We start from the raw sequence: 19807 nt of genomic DNA, 5'->3' as shown, positions 1-19807 counted from the left end.
CATGTTTCCTGCCATCACCAAACATCACCCACATCCCTTCCCTGTAACTATCCCAGAACTACTTCTCCAAACACCACCCCAAATAATCCCTTGCTGACCTCTTCTTAAGCCTTACCTAGAGTTCCAAATTGCCAATTCCATACAAAACTCACCAACAGAACAAATTACTCCCATTCCACATCCACGGGCGACTACACAAAATGTAGTCGAATGTAAAGAACCTTGTAACAACAAAGCCTCCAGGTTTATTAGAATCCAGTTCAAGGATCACTCCTGGACCTGCCCAGACTCCCCAGTGATCCCAGCCTGTCCCTGGGAGTGTTCTCCAAACGCTCCTGGAGCTCTGGCAGCCTCAGGGCCATGCCCATTCCCTGATTCCAGTGCTCAACCACCACCTGGCAGAAGAAACTTCTACCAAAATCCTGGTTATACTAGTTTCTTGGAAATAAAGCACAGGGAACAGACTTGGCTGTCCTCAGTGTATTCAGTAGAAATCGCCACAGCAGAACACGATGCTCACGTCCAGATTCCTCTTTTCATTTCAAACCAGTGGCTGTGCCTTTGTTCTACATGAAACCACATTTGATTCCTTTTAAATTAACAAATATCGTGCCTTTAACACAAGTAATATCAGTTCACAGCCCCAAAATAGCTTAAATAATCCAAAGACTTGTGCACATGGAGCAGACAGAAATCCCAACAGCGTCCTGCCATTCCTGCTGTGAATCCAGATTTTATGATCCTGAGATTGCCAACTTTTCACATCACAACTTCAGCAAGTCTTTTGAAAAAAGAGACATAAATGGGGAGCCCAAAACTACGGTTCAAGACCATGCTGATTTGAGCATTGAACAGTACTGAAATTTGTGTTACCAATTATTTCTGCAGTATTTACTACACTCACAGCTGGCAGTTACAAAGATGTCAGAATTCAGAATAAAAGACCGAGGAATTTCTGGTGAATACCCACCAACTGAAGTAAACCAGCCGATCAGGATTTCTTCCTAAAAGCCCTAAACCTACTTCATAAAGCCACCAGAACACCTCACCACACATCAAACACACTCTAAAAACTCACTGAACACATCGTTTCTGCCTTATCCACACGTTAAACTCCCACATCTCACTCACAGCGAATCCCGTAGATCATGAGAGGATCCAGCTGCTTCTTGCCGTGCTTGCCCTGGCCCGAGAGGTTGGAGATGGCCTGGATCTCCCTGTGGAAGAGGTAGTCCAGCAGGGTCAGGGCCATCTTCTCGGCCGTGCGGCAGTTGGTGCTGATGTGCAGCATGTCCGCGGGCGTGATGGGGCAGCGCACCCGCATCTCGGGGTTGTTCTCGTCGCCCAGCCACGTCCCGTTGGGGTAATCCTCTGAAACACACATGGGGCAAAGGCTCAGCAAGGAGGCAGGCTCAGGACACAGCCAGAATTTCTCATGTTTGCATGATTCCCCCTGCTTTGCTTCCTGTTGGCCATGGGCTTTCCCAGCTGAGCGCAGCGGGATTGCGACGGCGGCTGCTGAGACAAAGAAACCCAAATTCGCCCCAGAGGTGACCAAAAATTATTGTTGGTCACATTCTGACCTACACAGCAACTGGTGCAGCCAGTCCAGGTGTCCAGCTCACTCTCAGAGATCTCTTTTTTTGAGAAACCACTCCAGGCCCAGTGCTCTCATCCCCTAAAAATGAAGGTTACTGCAACTCTGGGATATTCTCAAAGCAAAGCAAATTTCAAGCAGTCAACAGCTTTGAACCTTATTTTTCCCCAACCTCAAACCCATGAGATTAAAGCAAGGCTAAACAAGATTATAGATTTAGGGAATTATAATCAATAGTGAACACTAACTTGTTTAATCATTTCAAAGGAGTGCATCAAGCAATTACAATAATTTAGGATGTAACCAGAGATCCCAAACATAATTTGGGTTTTTCCTCATATTTACTGGCTATATTATTTTCTAAATAATAGTTTCCCAATGAACGGGCACAGCAGAAGGATAATTATTCAATCACTAATCATCTTCCCTCTTATTCAAATATCAAACCATCAGTACCACAGCTATACCTACTTACACACACACTCAATATATTAAGAAGCTTTTTTATTTCTTTCCCAGTTTGTCAGGGAAAAAAAAAAAAAGGAACACTAGGTATTTAATTAAATAAATAAATTAAATATTTATATTTAATATTCCAAAGGAATATTAGGCACTCACTTCAATTAACCTGTGCAGACAATGCCAAAAGTTGATGGATTCAAGACTAACCAGAAACTGGAACAGAGCTCAGGACCAACCCCACCTCAAGTGGAGGATGGAACACACAGCCAAGGATGAGACTCCCATTCCAGACACAAACCAAACCTCCAGAATTCCTCACACTGCCAATAGGAGCTGAGTAGGAAACACTCCAGCAATATTTCAGTGTCCACTGACATGGACCATTTGGATTGATTTCCATGTTTGCTCAACTGTGGAGTTAAACAAGGTTTGCTGACCGAGGAGTCACTCAGCCCTTCCACAGAGAGCTTCACAGTAATTTATAGCGAACAACATTCAGTTACAATTACATTAATGACTTTTCTTTCATTAAGTGATCTTAGAGCAGAGTTTTGTGATCTAGACAAAGTCCCCAATTCCTGGTTTCCATAACCCTTCCAGTCCCCAGAGAAGGTGACAGAGCTCAGGTCAAACAGCGTTTCCTTTTCACACCGAGCAGGACTCGGAGCAAGCAGCATCTGGATTTCCAAATCCTGCCCTGAGGTTTATCAGACTACAAGCCAGAAGAACTCAATAAAATATAACATAAAAGCAACTCCAAACTGCTTTTCCAGCACGACCTTTGGGTTGAGTCACGCCACATGTCAGGGCTGAGCTCGCAGCGCTGAGTAACGACAGGATGAGGCAAACGTTGGGTTGTGCAATCCTGATTTATCACTGGGAGCAGCAGATTATCAGCAAGAGCACAGCCACACAACCAGGGAATGCCTTGGGCTGGAAGGGACCTTAAAATCCATCTCCTCCACCTCTGCCATGGCAGGGACATCTTCCACTATTCCAGGTTTCTCCAAGCCCTGTCCAGTCTGGCCTTGGGCACTGCCAGGGATGCAGGGACAGCCACAGCTGCTCTGGGCACCTGTGCCAGGGCCTCACCTCCCTCACAGGGAAGAATTTCTTCCTTATATTCAGTAACTTGCAGGGAAAACTATTCTTGACATATGTAGCAACTCATCCCTCAATTTTTTTTTTTTCTGCTGAAATCAGAACTTCATGCCCTGTCCTGAATATATTTTTATACACTTGCAAATTGTTTGTATTTTTTTTCCTTAATTTGATCCTTTCTTTTTTAATCCTCAGCCAGGATAGGTCACACTGGCTGCTTTCTGCTCCCAGTACCAGGTGCCATCTGAAAAATAAAGTGGTTTGGATGAGTTGTGCCTTGTTTTGCATGCCACTGTGTCTGGCCTCACCACAAGTCTGGTTACCATTATCAGGGAAAACAACAGGCTGTTCCTCAAGATAAATGGACTGGGTTAGAAAAATTTGGGCAGATCTGGCGAAGCAAAAACATCTCTGGATCAATGTGTACGTTTTTCAAAGAAATTCTAGGAAGCCTGAATAAATTATCCTGCAGCCTATCACAGCCTTACTGCCTTACAGCTCACAGAATTGCTGTTGGATATAGGAATTTTTCATTCCTTATGGAACACCTTTTGCCTGCAGACTTTTTTAACAAATGTTGTTAACCTACATGAACCAAAGATTTTTTTCAATTTGCAAAATCCTCTCCTTTTTCTGCTGGCACAGAGTCCAGAACATACTGTTTTTACCACATGCAACTGTTCTTTTACTGCTCCCAGCCTGGAAAAAAAGACATTATCTTGTTATTCTGACCTATGACCACAATCCCCCCACTAAATTATCTCTTGCATTTTCCTCCTCCTTTCAAACAGAAAGGGAATTTATTTTATAACCATTTTGCATTAAGCATGACCGAAGTTAACCATGAATCCACTGCAGCTCCGTGAGGGCGCAAAAGCTGAATTATTCCTTATTTTAAATCAAAATCATTCCTGCCAGGCTGCCAACACATCTGGCACTTTGCAGGGAGCAAACACAGGATTGGCACCCAAAAATCTGGTGGAAAGAGGAAATCCAGAGCCAGTGCTGAGTGAGGCACAAATGCCCTGAGCTCTGGTGTGGAGGAGAATGGATAAGGAAGGAGAAAACAGACTGGGAATTGGATGGAAATTCCCTCTGAGCAATTAAATACACAAACACTATTGACTAAATCTGGATCACTGGAGTCTCCCAGAACTGAAATATCCTTTAATGCATGTGGAATGGTTCTTTAGGTGTATTATCAGGCTTTAGAGGTGATGTCTGGGTGGAATCTGGAGGGGGTGGGTTATTTAGTACACACCCTCTAAAATCCAGACTCCACCCCCAGCACTGCACAGCCATACCCTGCTGCTGCTGCTGCTCCTTAAAGACTTCCAAAACTCAGTCAGTGTGAGCTGGGGAGGAAGAGAACACTCAAAGAACACCCTTCCCTTCAGCTCAGTGAAGCACAACTGCACACACTCACCTGGAGCTCAGCTCATCACACACCTTCTCATTCTGTCCTATTTTGCTTTCTTTAATTAACTGGGGAAGAACTTCATTCCCTGGAGGGTGGCAGAGCCCTGGCACAGCTGCCCAGGGACAATGTGGGGTGTCCCTCTCTGGATGTGTCCCTGTGTCACCTGCCTGGCACTGGGCGATCTCCAGAGCTCCCTCCCAGCCCCAGACATTCCCTGATTCTGGGAATTTTCCTGAGGACCCTGCTGTCCTTTCAGGGGAAAGGAGCTTCCTTGCCCTTTTTTACACCAAATATCAGATCACCACAGAAGTGGCTCCTGATCATTTCTCCTCACAGTGCAGAAAGCCCTGCCAGCTTTATCCGAGTCCCTCTCTGCACTCACTGCCCCATTTTCCCCACACACCAATTTCTAATTCCTCTTCACTGTTTTTATTTCAACATCTCAAAATTTGCCTTTATCTCCATTCTGCTGAACCCAGTTTGCTTTCCAGTGCTGCTTTTGACTCTTTTTTGCTGCATTTCTTTTATCTCCCAGCATAGCTGACCATCCATCCCTATTTTGGGATGTGCTGAGGGCTGCCACACAAACCAGAAATTCTCTGGGAACAGCAGGAGCCAGTCTGGGGTCAACAGCAAAAAAAAAAAACCCTGTCAAGAGAACAAAAACCAGACAGGGGCTGCTCTGGACGTGCTCTCCCACCCAAGGAAGGGACAGACACTGAACTGTTGCATTTTTCCATTGGGATAGGCTCCCTTGGTCTGACATGAGCCTAAAAGCAAAGCCAGGCTCTGCTCCATCCCCAGGAGCTGTCAGTCATTCCTTTAAAACTAGGGAAAACAAAAGGAAACACCTGCCCACAGAATTACTGGAGTTAACATGTTCCATCACTCCAAGAAGTTGTGTTTATTTTACTATCAAGGCTGGGTGCAAAGTTGGCAGTGGCAGCAAAAGACTGGTAGGTGCAGAGAGGCAGAAAAATGAATTAATCTTTAAAAAATTAAAATAAACCCCGAAAAAACAAATCCTAACCTACAAAAATAAACCTCCATTTCTAGAGAAATTAAATAATGTTTTGGCTGATGTACAGAAGATTCAACACCAGCATCATGTGGAGGGTTGGAACGAGATGAGCTTCAAGGTCCCTTCCAAGCCAAACCATTCCATGAGTCTGTGATCTTTTAATGAGCTCCTGTCAATTAGCAGAAGTTCACAGGGGCAGTGATTAATTGGCAGAGACTCCAGAGCACTGACTTTATTAATTAAAAATCATTAAGTCTGTGGAAGGGAGGGACAACCAGGCTGTAAATTCACCTCCAGATCCAGCAGTGGGATTGAAAGCTGTGCTGAAAGAAAGGTTAAAGAGCTTTAAAGTCACATTCAGCAAAACCTGAAAAAAAATTCAGAAAATTAAAGACCATGGACTCAAAGGGCTTTTTAAAACCTTGGATAATGTGTTTCATGCCAGAAAATCAGATTTCTAATGTGGATTTTGCCCTTTTTTCCTTGTTTAATAGATCTTTGTTATATTTGGAGCATTAACTCCAAATATCCTTGTGGCAGACACCTGCAAGAAACTTGTTCATGTGCTGGCTCCCAATAATTGAAAAACAACCCCCAAAGCAATTCAATTTTTATAATTTTCTTTGGCTTTCACAATTCCTCATCAGTGTCTCCACATCAGCACCACATCATTTTGTTTTAGGGTACAAAAGGTTCACTCCTGCTCTGCTCCAGCTCCTCTCGCTGTCTGTGCCTGTCCTGAGGAGCTTGGCAGGAAAGAGCTCCAAGTGCTCATCCCACGGGTGAGATCTGAGCCTGCCCTGAGCTGGAAAATCCTGTGCACAGATAAGTCTGGGACAAAGGGCCGCTTGGATTCCCATTTGGAAAGCAAATCCTGAGTGCTGTTTAATGCTGCCATTATCAAATGACTGCTTCAGATGCCAAGTTGAGGAGACAAGACGTGACTGAGGAGTTTTCTCTGGAAAAAACATCAGTCATCCCTTAATTAACACCCCGTATCGATTATCTGCTCCAAAAATACATGTTCACATTTCCAGCTGGGGATTCTCTGCATGAGAAACTAGAGGGACAGGACACAGGGAATGGTTTCACACCAGGGCTAGATGGGATATTGGGAGGGAATTCCTCCCTGTGAGGTTGGGCAGGCCCTGGAATGGATTTCCCAGAGCAGCTGAGGCTGCCCCATCCCTGGCAGTGCCCACGGCCAGGCTGGGCAGGGCTTGGAGCAGCCTGGGATGGTGGAAGGTGTCAGGGTTGGAACTGGATGGGCTCTAAGGTCCCTTCCCACCCAAACCATTCCATGATTCCATCTCTTCAGAGCTATGAAGGCCCAAAGAATTGATTCACAAATGAAGTTCTGTGCAAGGAGGACACTAAGCACCAGCTGCAGCATTCAGAATCTTCAGAACTTTAAAAATGCACAAGAACTCTGGAAAGCACAGAAAAAGAGTCTCAAAAGGACTGAACAGAGCAAACTTTTCCTTCTCTTACCACCCTGAAGGTGCAAGGGCAGTGTGTGAAAACTGAAGAGGAAAATAACACTGGGCCATCACACCCATCCCATACAACCATTATAAAATAAACCATTATAAAAGAAATTTCCTCATGTTTAGTGTATTACATTTAATGGATCTCCTGCTCCAAAATTGTGTCAGTGAAACTAAAAAAACTCTTCCTGTGCCCTATGTTCTGCACAAGACACTAAACTGTACAAAGCTCATTGTTTTTAAGCCTAATTAGAATGTTCACAATTAAATAAAATGCACGGCTGTGTTTGAAGTGAGAAGATGCTGCACTCCAAAATTCCCAGTAAGAACACAAGCATGCCACAATTAACTGGATTTTAAAAAACACATGGATTGAAGTCACAGTGGTCAGTCAGCAAAAAACCAGCCTTGTTCTACACCATTACTGGAACTGGACTCAAAGCTCCCGAATCATTATTTGTCAGGGCTAGAAAGGCAATAACACTAATTTTTTAATTATCACATATTACATGAAAGCAACCAACAGAGATCAAACAGTGCCTTTACAGAAATCCATTCCCTAAATCCTGGAAACAGCCACAGATCAGTGTCAGATAAACCCAACTCTAAGCACAGTTTAGTTTTGCTTTCCAGAGCCAGGATGACAGAGTGGAGCTGTCCTGAACACCTGGTGTTTGGTCTCAGTCCTGGGCTGGGATCTCCAGCCAGGTTTTACACCTCAGAGCCACCTGGAATTCTGTCCCAGCTGATGAAAGCCAAGGGCTGCTGTGACTTTGCCTCTCTCTGCACCCCAGCCCTGTTATTCTCCATCTCTTCCTTTATTAATAATTGAATTTGTGCCACCCTGCAGGTGAAGTCACTTAGCAATTCCCTCCCGTGCAAGGGCAGGTGGAGGGGGGTCACTGATCTGATCCTCAAAGCATTCATCAATCTCAGAGATTTTGAATGGATGAGTGTTTCAGAGGTCTGAGGGAAATCAGATCTGCAGACATTAATGGATTAGGTGTTTCTACAGCATTTACATGCACATCAGTGGCTCAAACATCACTTTTGTCTGTGCACATTTGTGCCAGACCAAAGCAGAAAAGGAATCCCACAACAAACATGTTCCTGGTGCTGGCAGCTTTGCTTCTGGCACAGCTGACAGAGCAGTAAAAATTTGGGAATCACTGAGGCTGGAAAAAAACTCCAAGATCAGAGTCCAAGCTGTGCCCAGTGCCCACCTTGTCCCCATCCCCAACCTCTGAGTGCCACCCCAGGAATTCCTGGGACACCTCCAGGGATGGGCACTCCAACCCTCCCTGGGCACTTCCAATCCCTGAGCCCCCTTTTCCATGGGGAAATTCCTGCTGCTGCCCACCCTGAGCCTGCCCTGAGGCCGTTCCCTCTCCCGTCCCTGTTCCCTGAAGCACAGCCTGACCCCATGGCCAGACAAGGTGTATCCTTTGAAGGCTTTTTAATAAATTCCTACTTTATTCCTTTAACTCTGCTCTAGGCAGCCTCTCGAGGCATCATTGGTTTCTCAAGATGGTTTTAGGGCTTTGCAGCCTCACACAACGAGGCCTTTAGGGCGTTAAGCCTAACAGAACACCAGCACTGCGCTAAACTATCAGACCTAGGGAATCACAAGTATGCACACTAGGAGTACTGAGGAGACATAAATATAAAAGGCAAAAACCCCACTTGGCAGCACACGTACCTTCGGAGTTGAGGGTGATGAGGGTGACGTTGTTGCCGATGCTCTGGCTGCCCACCTGGCCGCTGTTGGACACGGAGTCGCTGGCCTCGGAGCCGCTCTCGCCGTCCTCGTTGTGGCTGTCGTCGTGCCCGGGCACCTTCACCACGATGGTGTTCTGCCGGCGGCCCGGCACCGCGCTGCGGGCAAGGAACACGGGTCACCTCCAGGGAACAGCCCCTCAGCAGGGTGTGAGCACGGGACAGCCAAATTCCATGGGATAGCCAAATTCCATGGGATAGCCAAATTCCATGGGATAGCCAAATCCCAGTGTCAGCTCAGCTCAAGGCCCCACACATCGCTGTGAGGGCCAACACGGGTCACCTCCAGAGAAAACCCCTCAGAAAGAACATGAGCAAGGAATATCCAAATTCCAGAGTTACTGAGTTCAGCCCATGGCCCTACACATTGTTTTGAGGTCATCTCCAGAGAACAGCCCCTCAGCAGGAACGTGAACAAGGAATATCTAAATTCCAGAGTTACTGAGTTCAGCTCGCGGCCCTGCACCTCATTGTGAGGGCCTACACAGGTCACCTCCAGAGAAAAGCCCTCAGAAGGAACATAAGCATGGTATATCCAAATTCCAGCATCACCGAGTTCAGCTCGCAGCCCTGCATGCTGTTGTGAGGGCGAACACAGGTCACCTCCAGAGAAAAGCCCCTCAAAAGGAACGTGAGCATGGAATATCCAAATTCCAGAGTTACTGACCTCAGCTCTTAGACCTACACACCAGTAAGAGGGCCAACACGGGTCACCCCCTTTCTTCCAGAGAAAAGCCCCTCAAAAGGAACATGAGCATGGAATATCCAAATTTCAGCATCACTCAGTTCAGCTCTGCATGTTGTTGTGAGGGCCAACACAGGTCACCTCCAGAGAAAAGCCCCTCAGAAGGAATATGAGCAAGGAAAATCCAAATTCCAGAGTTACCGAGTTCAGCTCCTGGCCCTACACATCATTGTGAGGGCCAACCCAGGTCACCTCCAGAGAACTGTTCCTCAGCAGGAATGTGAGCATGGAATATCCAAATTCCAGCATAACTCGGTTCAGCTCACGGCCCTGCACATCATTGTGAGGGACTTAAAAGTGCTAATTGACAAAATAAATGTGTTGGATAAAATCAGCTCCTTTAAACCAGCAGAATAAAAATCACACAGAATCACCAGGTTGGAAGAGACATTAAAGATCATCAGGTCCAAACCATGCCCTAACATCACCTCAACTAAACCATGGCAGCCAGTGCCACATCCAGTCTTCTTTTAAGCACATCCAGGAATGGTGACTCCAACACCTCCCAGGCAGACGATTCCCGTACTTCATCACTCTTTCAATAAAATACTTTTTCCTAACATCCAACCTAAATTTCCCTTTGTGCAGGTTAAGACTGTGTCCTTTGGGTCACACACAGCAGAAGGAATAAAAAAAAAAAAATCTTAGGTATCAACTTCCTACACCTGCCTCAATGGAAAAGACTAGGCCCCATGTGCAAAACAAAAGAAATATCCAAGTAATTTATAAAAATATATTAATTACGACCATTTTCCATCCAGAATCTCCAGGTGTGCTTGTTTAAAATTCACTTTAGATAGTTCAAGTTTTCCTTGGACTGCATATTCCTCCTTCAGCTGGTTAAATACAGGATTTTGGCCTGTTCCCAAGGGATTGTTCATCCATGTAAAAATCCATGGGATTTTTATGGGAAAGCCTCCTCCTGTTCCCAAGGGATTGTGCATCCATGTAAAAATCCATGGGATTTTTATGGGAAACCCTCATATGGGAAGGGAAAGGAAGCTATGGGAAACCCTTCTTCAACTTAACACAGATAATCCCAGCTCCTCCAGGATGTTCTCTCCCATCAAGAGGGAAGCAAGAGAATCTATCCAAGCCCAGGTTCAATCTTTCCCCCATTATTACCTCAAGGATTCCTCGTTTTTCCTTTCAAATTGTCCTTGGAAGTGGCCCTGCCCAGGGAGGGAAGGAGGGAGGATTCCAGGGAATGGCACTCACTTGCTGAGGATGTTCTCCAGGGAATCTGCAGCTCTGCTCAGCGGCTCCTCCTGCCCCACCATCTTGGCCACGATGGAGTTCTGCCGGTCGTTGTTGAGGATCACTGTGGTCTGAGGGACAACACTGCAAAAATAAAATAACCACAGAGGAAATGGGAATGTAAAGGAGCAAAGCTTATAAATAATCCATGAAGAGGGTTTTGGTTTAAGTAATCCAGGGAGGGTCTGGGCCTCGTCCCTCTCCCGGCACCGCTGACGCCGGCAATCCATCGAGGTTGACACCTGCACCACCTCGAGCACTCTGATTTTTCCAGAGGATGGATGGCTCCAATGGAATTATATAAAAGTCCATGACCCCTGGGGAAGCAATAAGGAATTCATCAATTCAGGACACAAAGGGGGAAGTCTGTAAATCACAGCTCCACCAAAGTCTTTCTGGGAGAATCTGAGTGTTTGCAGAGGTACCATGGCCAATTTACATGGTAATGCCCCAGCTGCAGTAGGGTATTTCCTAGGAAAAGAGAATTTGAAAGGATTTATTGTAAAAGTGGATGATGAGCCTGTAAAAGGGCATGTGTTGTCCTCCAGGGTGGAGAGATGAGCAGCACACAAAGCATCAAAGCAAGCAGGACCAGACTGTAACTGAATAAAAATAAGACTAAACTACTTCGTGCGTGCATTTCACACATTAAAAAACCTAAAACCAAACACCAAAATCATTTCACATGTGTGATAAACCAGAAAAAAGCTTCTCTTATCACTCCTGATGACAATGGAAAAGGAAAACTCAAGCCATGCAAAGTTTACACTGGACTGCAGAATGAAATATTAAATAAACAACTGCCTCCACCTGCAGGTGGGCACCTGACCGGTTTGCAGGGATTATTCACAATGCTGCCACACCAGCACTCAATATTCCCAGGTGTGGATTTGAGACTCAAACTGCTCCAGCTGTGCTCAGGGAGAACTGAGGGAGAGAAATGTTGGTTTAGTTCCCCTTTGCTCTCCCCACAGTAAACAGCTCGTTCTTGCTGTCACTGCTCCAACATCCCAAACGTGACTGGGGGTCACTTATTTTTCCCTGGCTAATTGCTGAAACACAAATGAAGCCAATCTGCTGCCAGCAAGTGTGTTTCCTGCAGCTGCAGCAGAGCACTCACTTGAACATTCTTGTGTCTGTGTAAGCCTCAAGTGCTGAATTATCCATCATCAAGGAAAGATAAGGCCCTGTCGTGGAGCTGAGGATGAATGGATCCCAAATTTGGCACAAATAAAATGCTTGACCCTGGGTTTTTTGGCTGCAATGCCCTGCCTCCCACTGCCAGGGACTGCATGTGCTGCTGGCAGCAGAGGGGATTCCTCAGGGAAGCCAAGGATCCCTGGGTGCAGAGCTGGGGATCCTCTGGGAGATTTTGGCTCTTCATGTGCACGTGGAGCTCATATTTCAAAAAGAAAGCAAGAAATGGGGGCTTCTGTTGCTTTCCTCTTATTCTCTGGAGAATCAGGATTTAGTGCACTTCCAGTCCAAGGAGAAAAAACCCCACATTTTTATTTTTGAAAAGAAAGACAACTTCCACCTCTTTTCTCTGCACCAAACATTGAAAAACCCCACTAAACTTAATAAAACTGGGAGATGTGGCAGTGCTGGCAGCTCCCAGGCCAGCAGCATCGTGTGTGTGCTCATTACATTTCCCAAATTATCCAAACAACTGCCCTGGAAGTTCTCACATCCCAGTTTAAAATGTCCAAGTATTTTACACTTCCTTTTACACACTGTTCTTTATCAGCATCTCCCTTGCAATCACTTCTGAAGGCCTGCTTAAAATGCCACTTACCAAAGCTTCTTTTTAATGAAGACTCTGAATAATTAATTTCAACTGGAGAGATAAATGCAATAAAATTACATTTAGAAAGTCCTTAGCATTTTGCTCTTATTAAGTTTATATTTGAAAAAAAAAAGCCTTAGCACTAAAAATTAGCATAAAATAAGGAATTGAGGGGGGTTGCTTTGTTTTAGGAATGTTCATTTTTATGGACATGCTTGAAATGCTTCCTGATGTGCAATCTGAACCTCCCTTGGAGCAGCTTGAGGCTGCTCCCTCTCATCTGCCCCTGTTCCCTGGGAGCAGAACCCAATTCCCACCTGCCTGCACCCTCCTGGCAGGGACTTGTGGAGGGTGATAAAGAATTTGCTTCCCTGTGAGATGTTCCAGCCCCTGTTTTCAGATTTATTTAGCTATCTGACAAATGGACACGAAATCAAAAATGGAATTCTACATAAAATCAAAATACTGGGCCAAGCTGACAAAAAACCATTAAAATTCATTACAGCCAAGTGCATCCTTGGATTATTGCAATTCCTTTCTTCAATCTCTCCATCTCTTTCTGAAGATGAAACAGCTTTAACCGTTCCTTCTGTACTAAAACACAGAAAACACAAAGGAGAAGGAGGAGGAAAGCTTTGGATATTCCCTCAGACCCCAAGGGAAGCAATTTTGAGTGCTGCCAGTACTCAGGGGGAAGATGGAAGGAAAATATTCCAGGGGTCAGGGGGAGTTTCAGAGTGACTGCACAGGCCCCAGAACTTTCCATTTGTGCTCACATATTCCTTTCCCCACAAGCATTAAGACTTGGAGAGACTGGAGCAGCAATTTGCCTCTTCTTGGACACAACTCTCAAAAAAAAATTTAAATGCATGCAACCTGCAGATATTTGGGAAATTTTAAAAGCAGTTTACTGAATAAATTGTCAAATTACAGGTGAAAATTCTCCTTAAAATAAACATACCAACTAATGATTGTATATTTAGCCTCTGATTTTTTTTTTTTAAATACAATAGGCCAGTCTATATTTTGCATACAGAAATTGCTGCCAAAGGTCATTTTCAGTATGGAAAATGTGTGAGTCAGATCTGATCATTCATCTTAAAGGCTGGGGTTCCATTGCCAATAACCTGCCAATCACCCAGAGTGCAGCCAGAGACAGAAAAGAACTTTTGGCAATGCCAGGACCATCCTCTCCTCCTCTTCCCAGCTGAGCTTTCCATTTGGAGAGAGAGAAAAATCAGGCAGAGGAATGAACTGACATTTCTCTATTTCTCTCTTCCATGAGGATCAAAAGTGTTTCTCTAAAAAAACTGAAAATGACTTGGAGTGAGATTTTCAGACAGGTTCTTCTCTTTGTCCTCACTCCCATGGATCAGCTCATGGAGAAGCATTAATGGGAAGAGGAGATGGAATTCCTGCTGGAAAACTCTCCAGCCTAAAAGAAAGCCAGGCTGGAAAAGAGCCCTTGAACTTTGGTATTTCCCAGTTTAAATTAAAATTTAGATGTACAGTTCATGCGTGGAGGAATATCACAATTATCCCTAGCAGGGAGAAATCTAAATATAACGGATATTTTTGTACAATGTGCTGTCTTCCTTATTTTATCCCCAGTTTATCTTGCACTAACACTCGTGTTCATCCTTAACAAGAGCCTCTTTTTACATCTTTTCATCATTATTTAGGAAGATAATGTCACAAAGCTCCTTCCTCCTGATGGCCACCTGCTTCCTTGGCCTGCTGCTGGCAGAGTTAAGGATCCCTGTCCAAAAAGGAGAGAGAAAAACCCACTGAGCATCTCACAATGCAACAAAGCCACAAACTGGCAAAGAATCCATGAAAAGACTTTGGATTTATGCCCCAAAATGAATGCAGAGAACACACCTGTCAACAAGCACACTGTGCACAGGCACCTCAACAATTCAAGTTTAAATTCCCAAATTCATGGTCCAGTCACAGGCAATTGCCAAAAAATCAGCAGTGGCATCCATCATTTTCAGCGAGCTGAGGATTAAAAATTCTCTTTGGATTCTGGATTCCCCCAGAGTAACACCCCAGGAACAATCTGAACACAGTCAACATTGAATTTTCAACTCATCTCAGTATCTCAGTACAAATCAGAGATTTTCCAAGTTACAAAATCCATCTTTACCTGCAGAGCAGCCTCTGGTTGGCTGGAGGTAGGAAAACATCAATTACTAGCTTTAAGATTAATTTTAATTTTTTAAAATTTAATTTTAATTTTAATCCAATTTTTAAAGCTGTTAAACTCTCCTGGGGATTACTGTGCTCTGAGAAAAGCTGAACCCACCTGGAGAACCAAATTCCAAAAGGACAACACCCATTTCCAAGGAGTTCATCAACTCAAACCCTCCTGTTCCCAAGCCAGGCTTGCTCCTTCAGGGATTTTCCACCTCAATAGAGACACGAATAATTTTAGATCTTGGTTTAAAAAAAATACAACAAAATTTTTAAATCTCTCATTTTGAACAAAACTGAAACTGTAAAAATTAAGTGTGGTGACACAGGGTCCAAGGAATGTTTTGCTTTTAAGAAATACAGAAAACTAGGAAAAATAACAAAAAAAAAATCAGAAAAATACCACCAAAAAATTAGAAAAAAATACAAAAAAAAAGGAAAAAAGAGAAAAATATAAAAATGTTTAAAAAAAAGAAAAAAACTTTTAAAAATAAAAAAAATTGAAAAATAGAAAACATAAAATGGGGAGAAATGGGGGGAAAATGGGGCAAACAATGGGGGCAAACAATGAGGGGAAAAAATGAGGGGGAAAAAATGAGGGGGAAAAAATGAGGGGGAAAAAATGAGGGGGAAAAAATGAGGGGGAAAAAATGAGGGGGAAAAAATGAGGGGGAAAAAATGAGGGGGAAAAAATGAGGGGGAAAAAATGAGGGGGAAAAAATGAGGGGGAAAAAATGAGGGGGAAAAAATGAGGGGGAAAAAATGAGGGGGAAAAAATGAGGGGGAAAAAATGAGGGGGAAAAAATGAGGGGGAAAAAATGAGGGGCAAAACAATGGGGGCAAAACAACGGGGGCAAAACAATGGGGGCAAAACAATGGGGGCAAAACAATGGGGGCAAAACAATGGGGGCAAAACAATGGGGGCAAAACAATGGGGCAAAACAATGGGGCAAAACAATGGGGCAAAAAATGAGGGGGAAAAATGAGGGGGAAAAAATGAGGGGGAAAAAATGAGGGGGAAAAAATGAGGGGGAAAAATGGGGGGAAAACCTATCCAGGCAATGTGTGACATAACCAGGACTGAAAAGTGAGAAATTACATTAATTATCGACCTTCTACTTTTGATTATGGCCAAGAAAAGGCCAGGTCATGCCATAACCAGTAGGTCAATACCACCCTTTTGGAAGATAAATGTACTCATAAAAATACAACAGCAGAGATATCTTGTTTTCAGGCAGTCTGGAGAAAAATTTACAGTTATTACCCTTCTTTGAGCCTTAACTTCCTGAGGCAGATAAGGAGCAGCACTGCAGCAAGTGGAGATTGTGCTCAGTGGGAAATGAGGCAGCTGTCCTGATCCTCAGCAGGTTCCAGGAGGGGAATTATTGATTGAAACAGAAATTCTGGATGTTTAGAAAACACAGTTTGAATCAGGAGGAAAGACTTGGAAACCTTTGTTATGCAATTAGTTACTTTGAGATGATTTTCCTGATTTTTTTGACAAATTCTGGTATCAGCAGAAGTCCAAGCACTAAATTAAATTTAAGCACTAAAATCTTGGGGGGGGGGGGGGGTTGGTGGAGGAGGAACTGCTATAAATTGGATTTCAAGATAATAATTGCAGGAAGTGAAGTCTCACTGATCACCAGGTAACAAATAAATACAATATCAGCTTCCTGCAAACACCCCTGAGTTCTTTCTGGGGGTTTTGTAAATAATTCGCACCAGGTAATTCTGCTTTTCCAAGTTCCCAGCTAGCTCTGTGCCCTTGTCACCACCACAGACATTTTCCAGCCATTCCAAGGATGCTTGGAATGAAATTAGGGATTAAATCTCAAATTTCCAGATCCCCTGAGGGCACCCTAAAGAAATCCTGCTCTTCCCTCAGTATGAAAAACACAATTTTGGGAGTTATTGGGAGCAGATTTCCTGCTCATGGAACAAAGAGATGGAGCTCAAGATATGCAAAAATGTACAGCCCCTTAAAAAAAGGGGGGAAATGCTGTTTGGAAAGACATTCCAAGGGTATTTAGGGGTTTTTAGGGGTGGAAATGCAGCAGTTAAGTGGCAGCTGCTGCCAAGGAGAGAAGATGGAACAGGGGCTCCAAACTCAGTGAGATCTGGGAGAGGTTCTGGAGCCACAAAGGTTGGAAAAGACCTCCAGGATCAGCAATTCCAACCTTTTAGGGTGGTTCATCCTTGGGAATCCCTCCTTCCCATCCTGCTTCAAGTAAAACTGGGGGCCTCCAAACCCACTGAAAGAAATAAATTCTTTATTTTCTCAAACTCGAGAGTTTTAAATTACTAAATTTCAATTATTATATGATTTTCCAAAAGCAACGCTGGTAGTTTTTGCAATTTTTAGAAACAGAATTACTGGTATTCTAAACTGCTTTAAACTGGTACATAAATTATTCTGGGACACCACCTAAATCCCTGTCATTTCCAAACCTTGTCACTAATTGATTTGATCACTAATTGATTACCTGCTCTCGTCTTTATTCATTTTCTTGCACTGGCAGAATTAACTCCCCAACCTACAGGAAAAGTTTCCAGGGACTGCTTTTACTGCTGGATTTTCAAATTCCTAGTGACTCTACCATTCAAAATATTTAAATTCTGCCAGGCTGGAACCCAAAAGAATAAATAAAGCTTTTCTGCCCCCTTCTGTTTATTGTCTGCTCAATAAATTAAATGTATTGTGTGTAACACAGGCTTTCACAACCCAGTGCTCTGCTTCACACTGATAAAGATTTGTAGAGTTTCACTAAACATGATCCCATTTTCCATCATCCATGAGGTAAAAACCTGGCCACTTTCATGAAATATAATAAATTTTTTATTGTTTTTTAGGCAGAAACCAAAGATGAGCCCTACAAAGGTGTTTGGCCTGAACCAAACTCCACGTCCTGCACCTTTCCATTTATTCCTGGAGTTATTACATTATATTGTGCTGTATTGTATTGTATTTATTTTATTTTCCTGGCTGTGCTCATGGAACCATGGAATTCAATGTTCTGCTTTCCCTGGAATTCATCTCATCGATGGGATTTGGCAAGCTTAACCCACATTTTAATATGTTATAATTGATTTTAAATGTTCTTAGACAGTAATTAGAGTGGTAAATGTCCCTCTAATCTGTGTCTAAGCCCAAATCCTGTTTGATTCTCATGTATTCCTCTTTTTCACCCTTCCTAGAAACCCTTACAAATAAAGGAATGGAACTAAAAGGATTCCCTGAGGCCTCTGACCCAAAGCAAGTGTTACAGCTGAGTGGGAATAAATAAACTGTTTATCCACATGTAGCTAAGAGTGAACAGCAATCCTGCAATCCTCCCAAATGAAAGGGTTTCACATTATCCTAAACTAAATTAACAGGGAAAATGTACAATTTCCTAGCAAAAGAGTAAAATATCAAACCTAGTAACACATCTGAAATCTGAAGGAGCTTTATCACCTAAAATCTGATTTTCAGTGTAAATTCTCTTTAAGAATTCAAAACCACCTCTTTGTAAAAGTTCATTTTGGTGGTTTAAGCCTGACAGGCACATTTGAAACAGCACCACTGCAATTAAAAAGATCCAAAGCACACTTTTTCCATCCTTTTCTCAGCCCTAAATGATCAGCTGCTACTTGCTCAGCTCTTACTTGAATTATTGGACTCTCAGAAATGATATTTCATCAGAAACAATTAACTTTAGAAAAATTGCAGTGGGGAGAAGGAATCCACAGTTCAAATCTTGGTCAGTCTGAAAAGTTTTATAAGTTAATTCCACCCCATCCGTGCAGGAATTATTGAACTCTCCAAAACCCAGCTGAAAGGATGATGGTAAATTGTTGGTTTCATTCCATAACTGACTTTTCCCTCTGCCCTGAAATGCTGCAGGTCAGACATTGCCTCCCAATTTATCAACAAATTCCTGGGCACCTGGCTCCCCAATATCTGAGAGCAACACTCCTGGAATGTGAAATTCCACAAGAACTCTGCTCTGGGAGCTGTTTAATGCAAGGTGCCACTTCCTCCTAATCCTGAATTTGGGGGAATTTGGAATTAATAAAAATCCCAACCCTTATTTTCAATAATCAACTTATTTTCAATAACCAACTCGTGCTGCTAATAAACAGAACAGATCACAAGAATCTTCTCCATGAAATCCACATGGCCAGGAAGGCAAAATAAAATTAAACCTCAAGAGGTTGAGGCTGACATGTTTTGTTGACAAATTAGGAGATTTTGGAAAGCACTGTCATGTTTTCCAAGGAATTAAAGATGTCAAGTTTTGGGAGACATTTTTTTCCATTCCACAGCCAAAGAAACAACAGAACTCCGGATAAAGAAAAAGGAGCTGACAGATAATCTAATAATGCCTTTATTTCATTTGTTCTGCTTATAAACTCAATTTTTGAATGCACGACAGAACTGTAATTTTCAGAGAAACTTCTCTACTACACCTCAAGAAGGAATTTGGGGTTTTCACCACATATCCCAAGGCACAACAATTCCTGCAGGCTGAAACACTGCTCAGTGTTGGCATTAAGGGACAAACACTGACTTCCTTCATGTACAAAACCACACAAAACACAATTCACAAACTCAACCTGAAAACAGAGTGTCCATGCACAAAAGTTGTGTGGAAAACCTTGATCTCTTTATCAGAACTGGAAACAGCGGCCTCAAAAGGCTGGAAAGGCAAAAATTTTGTGGCCCAATCCATGAAATTATGAAAAATTATGAAAAACCATTCAAATTCTCACGCCTTAAACTGAAATTTCACTTGGCCAAATTAATTTGCTCAAAAATATCCAAATTTTGCTTCCACTTCTTCTGCACTCTTTAAAAATCTTGTGATTCCAAAGAGAATTTTTTTAATTCGTGAAGTGCTAATGATGATTTTCTCATTGTCAATATTGACTCTGTCCCCCAGCTGGGAGTGTAACCAAAATAAACGTGGTGAGAAC

At 43.2% G+C, this 19807-nt stretch overlaps 1 protein-coding gene across 2 annotated transcripts in view; it reads right to left on the bottom strand.

Moving 5' to 3' along the window:
- Positions 1 to 19807, bottom strand: part of BANP (BTG3 associated nuclear protein) — a 111909-nt gene that overhangs the window by 73782 nt on the left and 18320 nt on the right. The window contains exons 5-7 of one of the 2 annotated variants that reach the window (XM_030282266.4): positions 10828 to 10950; positions 8788 to 8963; positions 1132 to 1371 (exon numbers count right to left, since the gene is read on the bottom strand). In XM_030282266.4, coding sequence (XP_030138126.4) covers positions 1132 to 1371; positions 8788 to 8963; positions 10828 to 10950 — 539 coding nt within the window. The remainder of the gene's footprint in view (positions 1 to 1131; positions 1372 to 8787; positions 8964 to 10827; positions 10951 to 19807) is intronic. The other variant, XM_072934217.1, reaches the window with a different exon arrangement.

This window comes from Taeniopygia guttata, chromosome 11 (assembly GCF_048771995.1).
Source record: "Taeniopygia guttata chromosome 11, bTaeGut7.mat, whole genome shotgun sequence".
NCBI lineage: Eukaryota > Metazoa > Chordata > Aves > Passeriformes > Estrildidae > Taeniopygia > Taeniopygia guttata.
This window is presented reverse-complemented; position numbering and strand designations above follow the sequence as displayed.